A 15,136-nucleotide genomic window follows, 5' to 3' on the forward strand; every position below is an offset into this window, starting at 1 on the left:
TCACTTAAAAATAATTTACCTCCTTTTTCAAATAGGGAAATGGGTTTTGGGTTCTAGTAGTAATGGAATCCGGGAAGGAGAAGAACTCGAGCGAAACAGAGAGAATCCAGGAATCCGAGTTAACATGTCGTGTAAGAAATTGACAGGCATAAATGCCCCCCCCCCCCCCCCCCCCCCCCTCTCAAACTTGACCCCGCACAACGCAAGCTAACGTTTATGATTTCAGAAACATTTCCAGAACGAGAACAAGGGTTTTCCCCTCATTGTATATATATAGCTTAAGAAATTCGAATTTAGGACTATCTACTTGAGAGCTAAAACCGTAATAACCAATTGAATAAACTAAATGTTGGCCTACAACCAACATTGATTTTAAATGTTTCACCGTTGCAAATCAGAAAACAGAGAGAGACTTTCAAGCTCGGCGCGTCTTTTAGCCGCCCTTCTGAAAGGTTTCCGATTTCGCCACCATAAACGTTCTATCCCACTAGAACACCTAAAACTATTGTTGGGCTCCCTAATTGCAAGCATCTTTTGTGCTATAAAGGACTCTGCCTTCTTTGGTTTCGTCCGGCGCTTTGTGTGCGTAGGAGAGGGCGTTTTGGGCTCTACAGATTTTGCATCGGTACATCTGCGCAAGGAAGCATTTTGGGAGAACCAGTTATTGAACACGCATACTAGTAATCGAAAAAGGATACAGTTAATTTTGAGGAGACCAGGCTGACCTCTCTTGATCCACCGCGGGTTCAGCAGACAACTCTTCTGCTAGAGGCTGACATGCAGGGCATATGTAAGTCTTTGGCGTGGAACGCAGCTTTATGCAATTGAAGTGATACCACTCATCACATTGGTCACACGCAATCATTGCTCGCTGATCATACGGCTTTCGACATATGCAATAAAGCATACTCCGAGCTTTCAACAACTGGAACCGGTAAGCATTGTTTTAGGGTGGGTCAGAGATCCAGCATAGTTTATTAACAAAAGGCCACATCACACAATTAAGACGAAAGCCTCCTCTGTTACCTTAAGTTCCTTCTCTAGACGAACAGGCAAATTTTCACCCTCCGAAACAAGTTCAAAAATTTTATCCAAGGAGAGAACCCCAGAATCGGCAACAACCTGTGCACAAAATAATGATGAAAAATAAGAGAGGAGAGGAAAGAAAAAGAGAAGATACAGAAATCTAGGAGAGATGTGCTCCTAACCGTCTTGGCAGTATCTGCCCACTGCAAACCAATAATCCTCACTTCTGTAAGTTTCTGCCAATAGTAATCTTCAGGTGGAATGTTTAAGGCAGCTCCCTAAACATTAAAGAAAATATAAATACATGCATGAACATTACCTAGGGCAAAAATAGAGGATATTCTTTCCCACTAAATTGTTTTACTTGATAAAGGTTTGCTATTATGGGACAATCATGAGTGACCTCACATCGGAACTTTTGTTTTTGCCTCAAAAAGTTGAAGTTCAATGTATTAAGTGCTTCTATTATTTCTTTAGATTCTAAAAGCAAAAAACCTAGCCACCATTTCTCGGTATGCAGTACTCATGCACAAGCAAAGAAATTCTCGATCTAAAACAACCAATTGTTGGAAAATTATTTTTCCATCCTAGGGTTAGATTAAAGAATTCACCAGAAAGGATAGAGAAATTGTTCATCTATACCAGCAGCACATACCTCTTTTAACTGCTGCTGAATCTGTTGGATTGTGGGCTTTTGTGAACCCTCCAATAACCTGTTGACTCTGACTTTCCATGAGTATCTTGATAAGGCCAACACAAGGTTGCTATCCCCTTCATGATCATGCACACCTTGAATTTCTCTGGCCTGTATAACAAAAACAAATTCAGTCACGAAGACTCACCAACTACTGCCTACATCAAGGTCATTCCCATCAACAGAAAATACCAAGACTAGCTATTCTCCTTTTTTTTTCTTTTCAATTTCCGAAAGACTAGTTTTCTAACAACATACCTAGCAAATTCCAACCCAAAGGTATTTATTACTTATTAAAGATGGCAAAGCCAGAGGGTCCATCGCATTTTTTTTATCTAATAATAAAAAGTTCCGACACTACAACGAAAATGCTCCTTAAGATACCTTTAAAGCCGTGGTTAGCTTTTCAGAGATGACACTGAGATCTTTATCAGAATAAGCCAACGTAAAATCCACTATTTCTGTCAACCGAGATTTGCATGCCAGAGCTTGCTTCAAATTTATTTTCAGCACCTCTCTTTCTTCAATACTGAAAATACAAAACAATGTCAATAATTCCAATAACTTCAAGATCAACATATGAATAAACAAGTAGCTTCAAGGAGTGCATCCATAATACACTTCATTACCAAACACAGAAGTCTGCGTCACCGGATAGATGTTCAATAATTTTTTTCAGTTCTGGCCGCACCCCTCCAAATATCTGTACAACGTAAAAGGGATATTAATATAGATATCAAACATATAGTCTTCCTTACAGAATATGCTAAACAAACTAATACATACCGGAGAACTGCGTCCATTTTGAGAAGTTGTTCCAGATACCAGATGTCGGCAACATCGGCACACATATTCTGCATGTTTGCCATCAATTATGGAAGACCCTAGACACCCCAAATGGTAGCTGTTCATATAAAAGATATCAAGTTATAATCTATAACAGGGGGAGAGTTTACGGGAATTGTGTTTCTTGCTGAAAATTCTTAAGTAAAAACAAGTGATTGTGCAGAAATAAGATTGAAATATCAACCCAATGTGAAACAATTAAGTACTAGTAATAACATGCAAGGATGAAGGACCGCAAAACTTTACAATAGCAATAAATACCTTACCAGTCCTTGCATGAAGAACAAGTAAGAAATTCTTGATCCAGAGAACCACTGGAGCAGCAAGCAAAGGAACTACTCTCTTTCAAGCCATGTGGCTTCTCATATATGCGCATACATCGATCTAGAGTCTGTCCCATCTGTGAATCAATAACATCGATTTAAGTCCGCACAGAAAACATTACAATTAAATGCAATAAATTACAAAGAGTTTTAGCTGAAACCTTTTCTAAACCGCCAAGCAATGACTTATCATCTTCAACTACTACCCTGACAATATCCATGCACTGTCGTTTCCAACTCTCAACCCTTTCAACTTCAGATACAATCAAATCTCGCTCTGTGCAACTGAAAGCAGCAGAAACTCCAAGTTCCTGAATGCAATTGAATCATATTAGGCATGTTTTCAGGAATTTAAGTACATAATCGAATGTAACTTAACAATCAATACCACACGACAAGAGAAAGCAGGCAAAAATTATATAACATTGACCAAGCCAAAGTGTTGTACTCTTCAACAATCGAAGAAGTCATCAGTTATAATCAACCATCAAATATGCTGAGATATTAACATTAAAACTACAAATAAAGACATTGACTCAAAGATGAACTGCAAGATAACAAAATTGAACTTTGTCATTTCTAAAGTACTTAAGCATGTACAAGCGCACAAACCGACATCATACCTTTAGCTGCAATGTTAGAGACCAAGATCGTTCTTCTGGCCTTAGGCTGAAAAGTTGATGCACTTGTTCAAGCCAGGACCTACAATACATTTAAAATCACTTATTATAAATCATACTGTTAATGCAAGAGAGGCCAATATGAATTGAAAATTGTGTAAGTTTTAATCCCCACATTGAAAACCCAGAAACCAAGTTTTTTTTTGTTTTGTTACCCAATTGGTTACATGCTTATAGGCCAAATGGTTTTCCATTCCCTTGAACTGATCAAAATGGAAAAAGGTACAATACATCAGACCGCCCAAAGAGGTCATAATTTGATATGAGCAGAAAACAAGCCACTGAATCAGGTAGCACCCCTGAAGTTCTAGTATACAAGTTTTAAGGACCAATTCATTCCAAGAGTTCTCTTTCCTTCAACTTGATAACTAAACATCAAAACATTTCTTAATACACTAAATCACGACACAACTTTTATTTCTACCTAGTAGAAGTAGAACCAACCTACTATTACCAAATAATATGTAAACAAATTTGCAAAATAAGAACTTTTCTTTTTTCTAAAGAAACCATTTTGCAGTGACAATAGTAATTAAAAAACACGTTTTGTCAAACACTCATATTATTAGCCTCATTTTCATATTCTGCAACAGCCTGGACTTGTAGCATGCATGCTAAGTCCTTGAAATTTTTTCCCAAACTCCTCCCGCATATATATCTACTTTTCAAGTAATGCACTTCAGTTTAAAATGTGAAGGTAAAACAATGAACAGGTCAAAGAAACTGCAAGCTCACTTGTGTTTCTGAATAGCACATTCAAGTTGACCAACCATCAATGGGAAGGAGACACCAATACTCTGCAAAAGAAGATGGTACAGTTTAGTAAATCAAGTATAAAAATATCCATGCATAGAATTGATTTGAAAAATTACCAAAAAATAAAAGCACCTGAGATTTAGCTAGTACTTCTTCAGCTTCACTTAACATGTGTCTTTCAGAATTGCATGGTGCAGAAATAACCTTTGTAGCATGCTCAAGCCATTTGAGCCCTTCAACCAACAAGCCCCACAATGCACTAGGGGCATATGTACCATATAAATTTCCTGCAGCACTCACCAAATCTTCAACATCCTACAACAGAAATGACAAGTCTCCATAAAATTGCCAATCAGAAAGGCATTGTACAGAAAGTTCATACATTGTTAAAACAAAGCACATGAAAACCAAGCAAGAAAAAGATAGCATCCTCGTTATTCCACCACTAGTACCAAGGGTAGCTTAAAAATCACAGGGACTCTTTTTAAGTTGGTCTATACAATATCTATTCACTCTAGCTTAGCAACTTGTGCCTTGCATTCATTCTGATTGTGGTGGGTTGAGACTTGGAGTGTCATTTCATTTAGGGCAAATATTAACTCTTCCTAATTCCTATTCTTTTTCTCAGATCTCATCTATGTCGTCTCTCCCTTCTCTTTGATTGAAAAAATGAACAATAAAAGACGAAAAGCAAAGCTTCTGCAAAACACGCTTCTAGTTGTATGGAAAAGTAGTTGGAGTCTTGAATGCAATGGACAAACATTGATACACTTTTTATGATGCGTCGGACAAACATTGATAGACTCCTTGTGCTGTGTCTTGGTCCATCATATTTTCCATCACGTACTTATTACATTAATTGGTACCGAACCTGGTTGCTACTCTACCGCTAGATGCATTTTATTATTCTAATCAAAGGAAGAAGAAGTAGAGGAGATGCTCTACACTGCAAAAATTTTGAGACTAAGAAGTGTAAATTTCAAGCACTGCAGAGATTTAGCAATTGTCCGTGGAACTTGAAGGTGAAATGTTAGTACTAGGGAGCATGGAGGATCAAGTCATGGGTATATTAACGAGTCTGGTGATAACTCTGCCAGCAGTCATAACTGGATGTGGTAGGAAATGCAAGGGAAAAGTGGTTATACAACCACAACTAAAACTTAAGCATCATGTTGTACGATCACTATTGCAAATTCATCCGAAGACATAAAATTTGATTACTATTGGAGTATGAAGTATTACCACAAGAGGAGGAACTCCAGAGCAGAAAGAAAGAGCCTTCTTACACCATTGCAGCACAGAACAAGCCTCCTTAAGTTTCACAAGCTCGCTAAAGTCAAAAGAAAGAGATAAACCAGTGCTTTCCAAGGATTCGATTCTTGCAATTAGATGTTCAATCTTGGAAAGAAGACCATCTCTTGTTCCATCACCAATGATCCTAATATCAAATAGGCACCTTGTATCTTGCAGTAGAGAGCAAGCATCATTCTCCCATTCCTTACAGTTCATCAAAACAGTCTCAAGCATCCTTATTTCTTTCAAAGAAACCTTCAGATGCTTTGACTCGGAAACTAATTCCTACAACATTAAACCATATTGTTATCTAGGTCTATCAATCTTTAGCAAAGAAAACAAACAGGAGACGTTGAGAACCTTCAAGGTGTTGACATTCAGCAAAGAACTTGAAACAGATACCAAAGGAAAACAAGTCATTAAAAATGGCTTTGAGCTCCTTAACCAGATCATAGCCTTTGATAGTGCATCCTTGACATCAAGGAGAGAAGATAAATTCACATGTATGTCTTCCGAACTCCTAAAACATTAAAACTCAATTATTAGAACCAGCAAAGGAACTTATCCACGAACACCCATATGGTAAAAAAATGTAAAGCATGTAGAAAACCTGATAACATCTTCAAAGTCAGATATCTGAGCCTCATGTGCAAGGATATGTTTCGCTCTTTCCTCCCATAGCATTGCAGCATCAAACACTTCAGACATATCAACGAATAACTTCTCCCCCTCAATACGTAACCTGACAGAGAACACAAATTGATCAAGGGTTAATGCAAATACAATCCATTCTCTAGTATCACACTTGTACCAGGGATCAAGGTAACGGTACATACATTCTTGCCTCCATCATCACTTCTTGAATGAAGTCCAGAGACAATTTAGTATCTCGCATCTGCATATATTCCAAGTAAATTATATGCATTTGGGTGTCTATTAGGATTCAAGCACAAAAAACAAGTGAAACTACATAGGAGCAGGCCAGAAGGGGGAGGGATGGATACCCGTGGGCTAGCTTAGGCCCACTTAACTTGTCGTTGTGTACATACTGCAAGTTTGCAACGTTGCATGCACAAAAACTCACATAGACACAAATCCAGTGGGCCTAAGCTAATCCCATTGGGTTACCCACGACCATCTATAGAGGGAGGGAGGGAAGGAGACGAATTACATAATAATAGTAACTTACCCTCAGCGCCTTTTCCCTGCACTGAGCCTTCTTCAACTCAAACTCTACGATAGACAACTGATCAACTGATAAATAAAAAAACCCAATGTTAGCAACAAGAGAGGCCTCTTTCTTATGACTGCTGAAAAAGTCAACATATTCCAGAACCTTTAATTCTCAAAGATGCTCCATCTGTTAAAATGAGCATTAACTCATTAACTACATTTTGATCCTCCCTTTCGTGAATGTTCACAAGAACAGCATTAAGAAGAGAAATCCAAGAAACAGCATCAGTGTGGTACTGCCTCAGAAGCTTCAGCTCTGGTGTGTTAACAGTAAAACCATCCAATTCTTTCAGAAACACCTCAACATCCTGCAGAAGCCATGTATTCATAAGTACAAGTACTTTAAATCATGCAAATCATTGGGGTAGCCTATTAACCGTATGGCTAACCTCAAGGATAATAGGACCTTTCAAAATTTCACCACATCGAGCATGACATGATTCAGCCTTCCTTAACAGATCCGAAAGCCTATCTGTGTCTGGGAGTTCAACTTGGAGCTCTGAAATCTGTTTATTAGATTCAATTTTATGATCCCAACCAACCAAAAAAAAAAAAAAAGAAAAAAAAAAAAGGAATTATTAGTCACAACGTAAGAGATTTAAACAAAACACAAAGTTCGGCAACAGAACAGCATGCCAATCATCATTACCTCTGATTTCAAATTGTAAACAACATCAATCTCAATTGCAGCAGTACGTGTCTCTGAGATACATTTTCTTATGCCTTCCATCAAGACCTGCCCAGATAATGAAGCCAGATTATCAACACTAGCTTGCCATATACGAGAATACGTTATAGCTCGAATTATTTTTAACTCGGGTTTTGGTAGAATTTGAGTCCAAATACAGTAAACTACCTTTGCTGATGAAATTCTTTGTAGTAAATTTTCACTTTCATTCACACAGACTGGAAGCTCACAGGCTCTGGAATACAACAATTCCAACTCTGAGAGCTGGAAGGACAATTGTAAACAAATGTTAATCCTTATGAATGAAGTCAAATGAGATCACATTGTAATCGATTAGTGCTATTATTGTACAGCAGACAATAGAGACACTGCCTACTTTCTGCAAGTACATGTATGACCAGAGAAAAAAGTGAATTTCTTGAGCTTTGCTCTGGCCCTGGCCCTTTTCTTCACATTAGTATTGTTAGAACACTGTTAGATAAACTCATGAGAGAATAGACAGAAAAACAGAAAAATACCTTTGGGCATGATGACATAGCAGATTCAATTTCCTGTATCAACACCTTTGCCTTTTCGGTGTAGCCCTGTATCACAGAATCACACCCCTGGTAAGAGTCTTAGTTGGCAAGGCCCAGGATAAGACAAACTAACAATTACACCCACTCACAAAACTGTAACCTTCAAAATATGATGCCCAGTCTCGTGACAGGGCACCGCATCAAAACTCAGCAACTCATTGATATAATCCAAGTGAACTTTCTCTCCATTGTTTCCACGATGAGATGACCAAGTCTCAAGTTTAGATAGACAATCTCTTACACCTTCAGCCCATATCTGAAATCTGATCAAATTCTTGATCGTTTCCCGCACCTATATTTCAATGTGAATGTAAATGAGCATAGGTGAAATTTCAGAACAAAACAGAAGATAAAAAGCAGTTGAAACTCACAGGATTCATCTCTGAGCCAGCCCAAAGAAACTGTTCAGCTTCTTTTAATAAAGACACATGCTCATCTCTTGAAAACGGATTCTGAGAAATCTTGCATGAGCGCAAAAGCCATTGTTCTGCAAGTTGAGCAAAAGTAGCATGGCCCCCTTTCACCTACATGCATTGCATGGCCTCAGAAGCAGTCTAAAAAACCCACATACTAATTACATCAAATTGTAGGCACCACATTCGTTGACTAAGAACCAGTTAATGTTAAAAATAACGCAGACATTCTTAGAAAGAAATACAGATTAACATTAAAAACCAAAATGATAGCATGATAGCCAACATAACATTATTGATTAGTCAAGATAAAAAAATCCAACCTTTTTTGTCAAAGCCGTTGGTTCATCAGGGAATGAGGTTTGCCTTCTTATAGTCCTACTTTGTGTTGTCTCCCCAAAACAATGTTTATCCATTTCAAGCACCAATTCATGCAACTCTGCCAGAGAATGACGATACAAAAGACGGTGTCTCTTGGATTTGCATTCACAAAGGTGTTCCGAATGCTGCACAAAAGGCAAAGTATTTTGTGAGGATAAAGCATATGAGTTGAATAGACAGACTTCCAAGTACCAGGTTCAACCATGTTCATAACTTGATTTTACATGGTAAATAGTCATCATTATAATTTAGTTAGTACGAGAGAATTCTTAACAAGGTAAGGATAAGAAAACAAAATTATCGACTCTGGGTTATAGAGATCAGGTAATTAACATCAACTATTAAACACCTAATAAGTACAGAAAAGAAAACAAAAGAGTCGGATTTATCATCAAAACTAAAAACTTCCAACCAAGTAATCTGCACTCTGACTTGATACCCCGAAACAATGAGAAAATCTACTTACAAATATTATATATATCTTTGTTAGGATGTTAAAAGATTAAGGGACCAGAATCATGTGCAATAGATTATATAATATACTTGAAAATTATTTGACTCTTGTCCTCAATCCAACTACATAAAAATGGAATGCATCTAAGATTATATCATTCTTTTTCCTTCCTCTCATCTTTCCCTTCTGCTAAACAAAAGAATCAGGGAAACTTTGTATCTTTGCTTTTATTTCCATTATTCCACCTCATGATGTATTCATTTCACTCCATCCTTCTTACCAAACAGTGTACAGAAAGTTGAATAAATACTATCTAGGTGATCTATCATTGCATCATCTCCATCAACTTTAAATAATTGGGAAAAAATCTCCAAAAGAACAATTATGCAAACATGTGCTTTTATTTTTCTCCATTCCAACTTTTCTTACAGAATAATCCCACACAAGATTTATAAGCATAGGTTAGAATCATAACTTATGTCCAAATTGAACTACACACATAAATACTAAACAGAGTGAGGATTCGAAACAGATTCTGAGAATCACATACCTCTAGACATACAAATGCAGATGGCCTACAACAACAAACAACAGCAGAAAGAAAAAGATACTGTTGGCATATAATGCATGTAGGGTCCTACAAAAAAACAGCAGGAAATATCATTATCATCTGAAAATATTAAATTTGCAAAGCATATGCCCAAACACAAGGTTGTAATGCATTATGCAAGTACCTCTTCGGTACCAACATATTCGGGGCATTTACGAGAGGACATAATGGATGATCCAATGATTCCTTTTCTCCAAAGCCTCTCCCTCCAAGTTTTTTCCTTGCTGTAGATTCTTGTCAATTCTTTCTTCAAATAAGTTGAAACTCTGCTGTCACAGTCACTCTGCTAAACCAAAACAAGATTAAGCTCACGGGACCTATAATTCAGTTAAGTGACTGGCAAAAGAATTTAAAGGGAGAAAGGAAGTCAATAAACAATGTTGACGCAAGACAACTGCTTTTGCAGCATTTATGGACTGAAAGAATGCCACATTACAACAAACAAATAATTTGATAATCAGACGTGAAAATCTTTTCTAACAATGTACATTGACATGAGTAAGCTGTGTAGCCCAATTGCTATCCAATGAACATTATTATGCCCTTCAATCCACATTATGATAGCTTCATAACCCAAGGGCTACTCCAATACAATATAGCTTCATAACTGCAGAGTTTTGCTTATTTTTATATGAGCTCACTGAAGATTATGGAAACTTCCACTACACAACATAGCTGTAATAGCATCCCATCTAAAATTTGAACATTTACAGAGAGATATAAAATGAAAGTTATTCAACAGGTATAACATCACAAATTTTATTAGCAAGCAAACAGGACTTGCATTTGTGTATCATTAAACAACACAATACAAGGTTAAAGTTGTACAGCTGAACCTGGAAAAGACTTGTATGGATTGACAAAGATCTGAGAACATCAGATTGTGAACCACAGATAGCTTGGTCCCCCAAACTTCTAGCCAAAACCCAAAACACCAAGCAAATACTTGATATCAAACACTGAATTGGCTAGCTAGTTTAAGGTATTTGTCGTACACATGCATATAGTAAAGCATAAGATGTCCTATCACTAAAATTAACCTTGGCTAGCACACAAACAAGCTCCTCGTGAGACAGAATGGCAGTTTTGTGATAAAGCTGATACAGCCCTGCTCCAAACCCACCATGAGGTAGCCAGTCCGCTGGAGCAAAATTGACAGCTTCTGCACAATTCAAACCTGAAAATGCCAGAGCCAATGCGTTATCCCCTGCGCAGGAATTAACCGAACACTACATCACCTGACCACTATCAACTTGTAAAGCAAAATGCCATACCAAGATTAAAGCCTCCATGGTAAGATCTGGGGAAGGTGATGACAAAATTCCCAGGCTCCTAGCAGAGAGCAAGTGTGAAAAGAACGTCAACAATTACTAAAAATACCAGATGAATAATTTAAAATTGGTATGTGTATAATTAAAGTTGAAAAGAAAACCCTAAATACAGTTATGAATATATTGATGGACAAAAACCTGTAGCACACTATATACTGGAACTCCATTCTCTTGCAAAACAGATGGATTTAACATGGTGACAAGCTGAAAGAGTAAATCAGGTTGTGCATCAAAAAGATCAGGAAGACTGTTGCGCATCACCTACAGCACGTAAGTAAAAATTGTGCTTATAATTCAGCATCAGAAAAACACCATTTGGTTTGGCATTGAATTGAACAACCGCAAGCATTGGTAAATTTGAAAGGTTACAGTAATCAGCAGAGAACTACAGCATGCTACAATTAAATACAAATCAAATTCATTCCCTTGCCACAATAATGTACTATAGAAATTCCCAATGATAAAAACAATGAATTACGAGAAGGATACCACAAATGAGAAAAAGCTGATATTCTAAGAACAAATACCAAACCCCAAAATAAATGAAAAAATGAAAGAGCTACCTTCTCAAATGCACTAGCTTCCCTACCAGGGACGCTGTACCAACATTTTGGCTCTCCCCTGAGAAAACAATAGAAAGCTAACATTCAAAACATCCACTTTAAGTTACACAAAAAGAAAAAAATATTTGATTTCTGAAAAAGAAAAGGGAAAACTCATCCACTACACAGAGACAACAAAAGAAATATTTCGACCATTGTTTTTTCTTAAATATAAGCAAAAGTCTGAAGGTAATCAAACAGCATAGCCTCATAAGTCTACCTACAAATCGCTTTCAACTATGAAACACAACTTTCCAAACTAGTTTGGCAAGAGATGCAAAATTAGTTTTTACTTGATCAGCGAAACTAAAAATAGAAATGACTCGCCACTATAAGACAACCACCATCAGATAATACTAGGACATGGCCGAGGTTATATATTATTTCAGTACTCAATTAACCCAAGGTGCATGATTGGAAGCTGACAAATGGACAGGTTACAGAAATCCAAAATCAAATTTAATATCAAACTAGTATTGTCAGCCAGATATACTTCGATGTGATAACAATTTCACCAATGAATCTACTTTTATGTTGACTGAATTCTGCACTGGGAATAATCATCACAAAAGATACATTACTTCCAAAAGTGTATTTTGTAAGTGGTGCACATATGTTTCCTGAAAATGCTGTCCTCTCTGTGGTCTGTGGATATAACCGAAGATCTTGTTCAAAAGTCATCTTTCTTTTGAATTCTTTTAATGCAGAGTATCAACAGGTGGACAGAATTTTTATTATTATTTTCAAAGGATTCCATGGGGGGAAAAACAAGTGAATCATGTCTTTCTTTTCTTTTATGAGGGTAATGAGGGTATCTCCTCATCTTCCCTTTCATGTTTCTTAACCTTGTTATTGTTGTACTTTTATGCACAAATGGAAGCAAATTCTAACAAAGTATCAAATATCAACGTTGTAAACGAAAGCAAAGAAACAAACAATCTCAGAATAAGAACACAAGAGATTAATGTGGTTTGACATAAAGCCTACGTCCACAGGCGAAGCACGGTGAAAAATTTCACTAAACAAACGGAGATTACCATAGAGTGGTTAACTCTCACAACCCAAATCTCGCAAATTACAAACCCTAAACCAAATGAGTAGAGAACCCCAAACAAACAGAGAAGATTGTTCCAAATTGGTCTCTAACTCTCAAACTCAAAAATTGAATCTCACCAAAATGCAAAACAAATAAGCCATGAATTTGCCACACTCTCCTGACTCCAAACGGTAACCTCCACCCAAAACCCAAAAGAGAAAACTCTCTAAACCAATGGTGAGGCGCACAAAATAAACTAACCCTAAAGTCCTATTTATAGTGCATAGAACTTAGGTTATAATGAGAATCATAATCCTAATTGGAAGTAAATCCAAATCCTAATCAAATAGATAATTAACAAAATCTCTCCACCAAGCAAGGAATCCAACCAAGAAGTCAAACCCAAACCCAAACCCACTAATAATCATCTTACATGGATAATTATTATGCATTTGTAGCTAAAATTATTATGCATTTGTAACTAATAATCATCTTACATGGATAATTATTATGCATTTGTAGCTAAAATTATCTCGTATATAATATTAAAAAATACACAAGATATACATACCAGTGATGATAATTCATTGAGTAAAAACAATGATCTTCAAAATGCCAGCAAAAAGATGAGAACAGCATCCCAACATACAGCCAAGGAACCATAACACCAGCAATGTTATGATGAACAGCTCTAAGCACTGATCCTTTCAGTTTGGGTAAGTTATTGAGATTCCATGGGCTCCTACAGTATTCATCCCATATCTTGGCCTCAGTTGATTCTGGTTTCTGGTCATTTACACGTGGAAACCCACTCCCATACATGGAAGTATCCAAGTCACTGCCATACATAACGTCCACCTCACCGGCTGAACCCTCCACAATTTCCCAAAACTTTTTCTCTAATTGAACCCTTGATGCAGATCCTGACCCAAGCCATTTCCTCTTGGCACGATTAGCCATACGCCTAAAAACTTCCAGTGAAAACTGCTTACCAGGCACGAAGCCAAAACTATCCTTGTCGGAATTCAAGCATTCCAAGCAATACCAATTCCCTGGTGGAACCTGCTTCAATGGAGGAGACAGACAATAAATGTGCCACCCCTTATTACACCTATCACACAAAAGCATCACTTCACCGTGCAAGCCACTTACGCATTGTTCACATATCTGATCATGCTCCTCATCCTCCTTCTCTACCTTACTGACCTTAACCTTCCCACCATCCTTAGTGATTCGCCTCCTTTTGGAGCTGGAACATTCAAAACTCTGTTCACCCCTCTTCTCCACAGGCATACCCCTCTTATATCTTCTGGCCCCCTCTCTGTTCAGCTTGTTATAATACTTTTCATAATCATACAAATGGTCACGATACAGTTGACACAATACATGCTTCGAGCACTCCGAAATCCCTTTCACCGGCCTCACAAAACGAGCAACCTCCCCCCACTTCTTCCCCTTCACAACCTTATCATACCCTCCATATCGCTTCACAGCATTAAACAACTTACACAAATCCAACTCCTCCCCTTGGAAAACCACCCTCTTCCGCAACTTCTTCCTGCAACGGTCCTCCAAAAACCTATTGTACTCCAACTCAAAAGTCTTGGAATCGCACGACGCAGGGCGCACCTGCAGCTGGTGAATGGCCTGCGTCTTTGTGGGAAATGTAAACGAATCCAAATCCAACGCAAAGGGGGGTTTCCAGCTCTTCGGTGGAACTATCCTACAAATCCCATACGCCTCGGCCTCGGGCCTGATCTTATAAATATACTCCAAAGGGGCTCTAAATTCATCCTCAGTAGGGTAATACACAGGTGCAGATGGAATATTCAATGATCCAGATGATGAAACACTCAAAGTTTGACCTACAACTCCCTTCTCCACAGCCCTAGGTTTTCCTTTCCCCATTAACACCACCACACAGATACACACAACCTATACATATAGCTACCTACATAAACATACAATTAAATTTGGATTAATTAAATTAAATTAACATTGCAGTACTGAAATTCGAATTCGAGTGGTTTTAGGGCTTTGCAGAGCGTACCTTTGTAGTAAACTGAGACTGGCGAGTGTATTTCAGAGAGACAAGAAGGAGAGGGTGTGGTTTCTGAGTTTCGTGCGAAAACTATCGAGTGTTGTTGAAAGGAAAGACGCAGAATTACAAATTAGCGCCTAAAAATGGTAAA

The 15,136-nt window shown here is 37.7% G+C and overlaps 1 protein-coding gene across 1 annotated transcript; it reads right to left on the bottom strand.

The window, feature by feature from the left end:
- Positions 1-333: 333 nt before the first annotated feature.
- On the bottom strand, positions 334-15,136 carry LOC137710330 (lysine-specific demethylase JMJ17-like). The gene is made up of 34 exons (XM_068449278.1): positions 14,995-15,136; positions 13,516-14,895; positions 11,870-11,927; positions 11,445-11,567; positions 11,250-11,307; positions 11,016-11,152; positions 10,100-10,258; positions 9,916-10,002; positions 8,854-9,036; positions 8,489-8,641; positions 8,218-8,409; positions 8,058-8,123; positions 7,708-7,803; positions 7,501-7,587; positions 7,241-7,357; positions 6,955-7,159; positions 6,808-6,872; positions 6,455-6,513; positions 6,229-6,360; positions 5,979-6,138; positions 5,568-5,903; positions 4,458-4,640; positions 4,305-4,366; positions 3,513-3,591; positions 3,051-3,200; positions 2,833-2,966; positions 2,507-2,624; positions 2,350-2,423; positions 2,105-2,249; positions 1,682-1,831; positions 1,209-1,304; positions 1,027-1,122; positions 726-925; positions 334-631 (listed from the first exon to the last, which is right to left on the bottom strand). The coding sequence occupies exons 2-34, from the start codon at positions 14,850-14,852 to the stop codon at positions 382-384; spliced, it is 5,547 nt and encodes a 1,848-aa protein (XP_068305379.1). The 5' UTR covers positions 14,853-14,895; positions 14,995-15,136; the 3' UTR covers positions 334-381.

Source organism: Pyrus communis, chromosome 12 (assembly GCF_963583255.1).
Source record: "Pyrus communis chromosome 12, drPyrComm1.1, whole genome shotgun sequence".
NCBI classification, from domain to species: Eukaryota; Viridiplantae; Streptophyta; class Magnoliopsida; order Rosales; family Rosaceae; genus Pyrus; species Pyrus communis.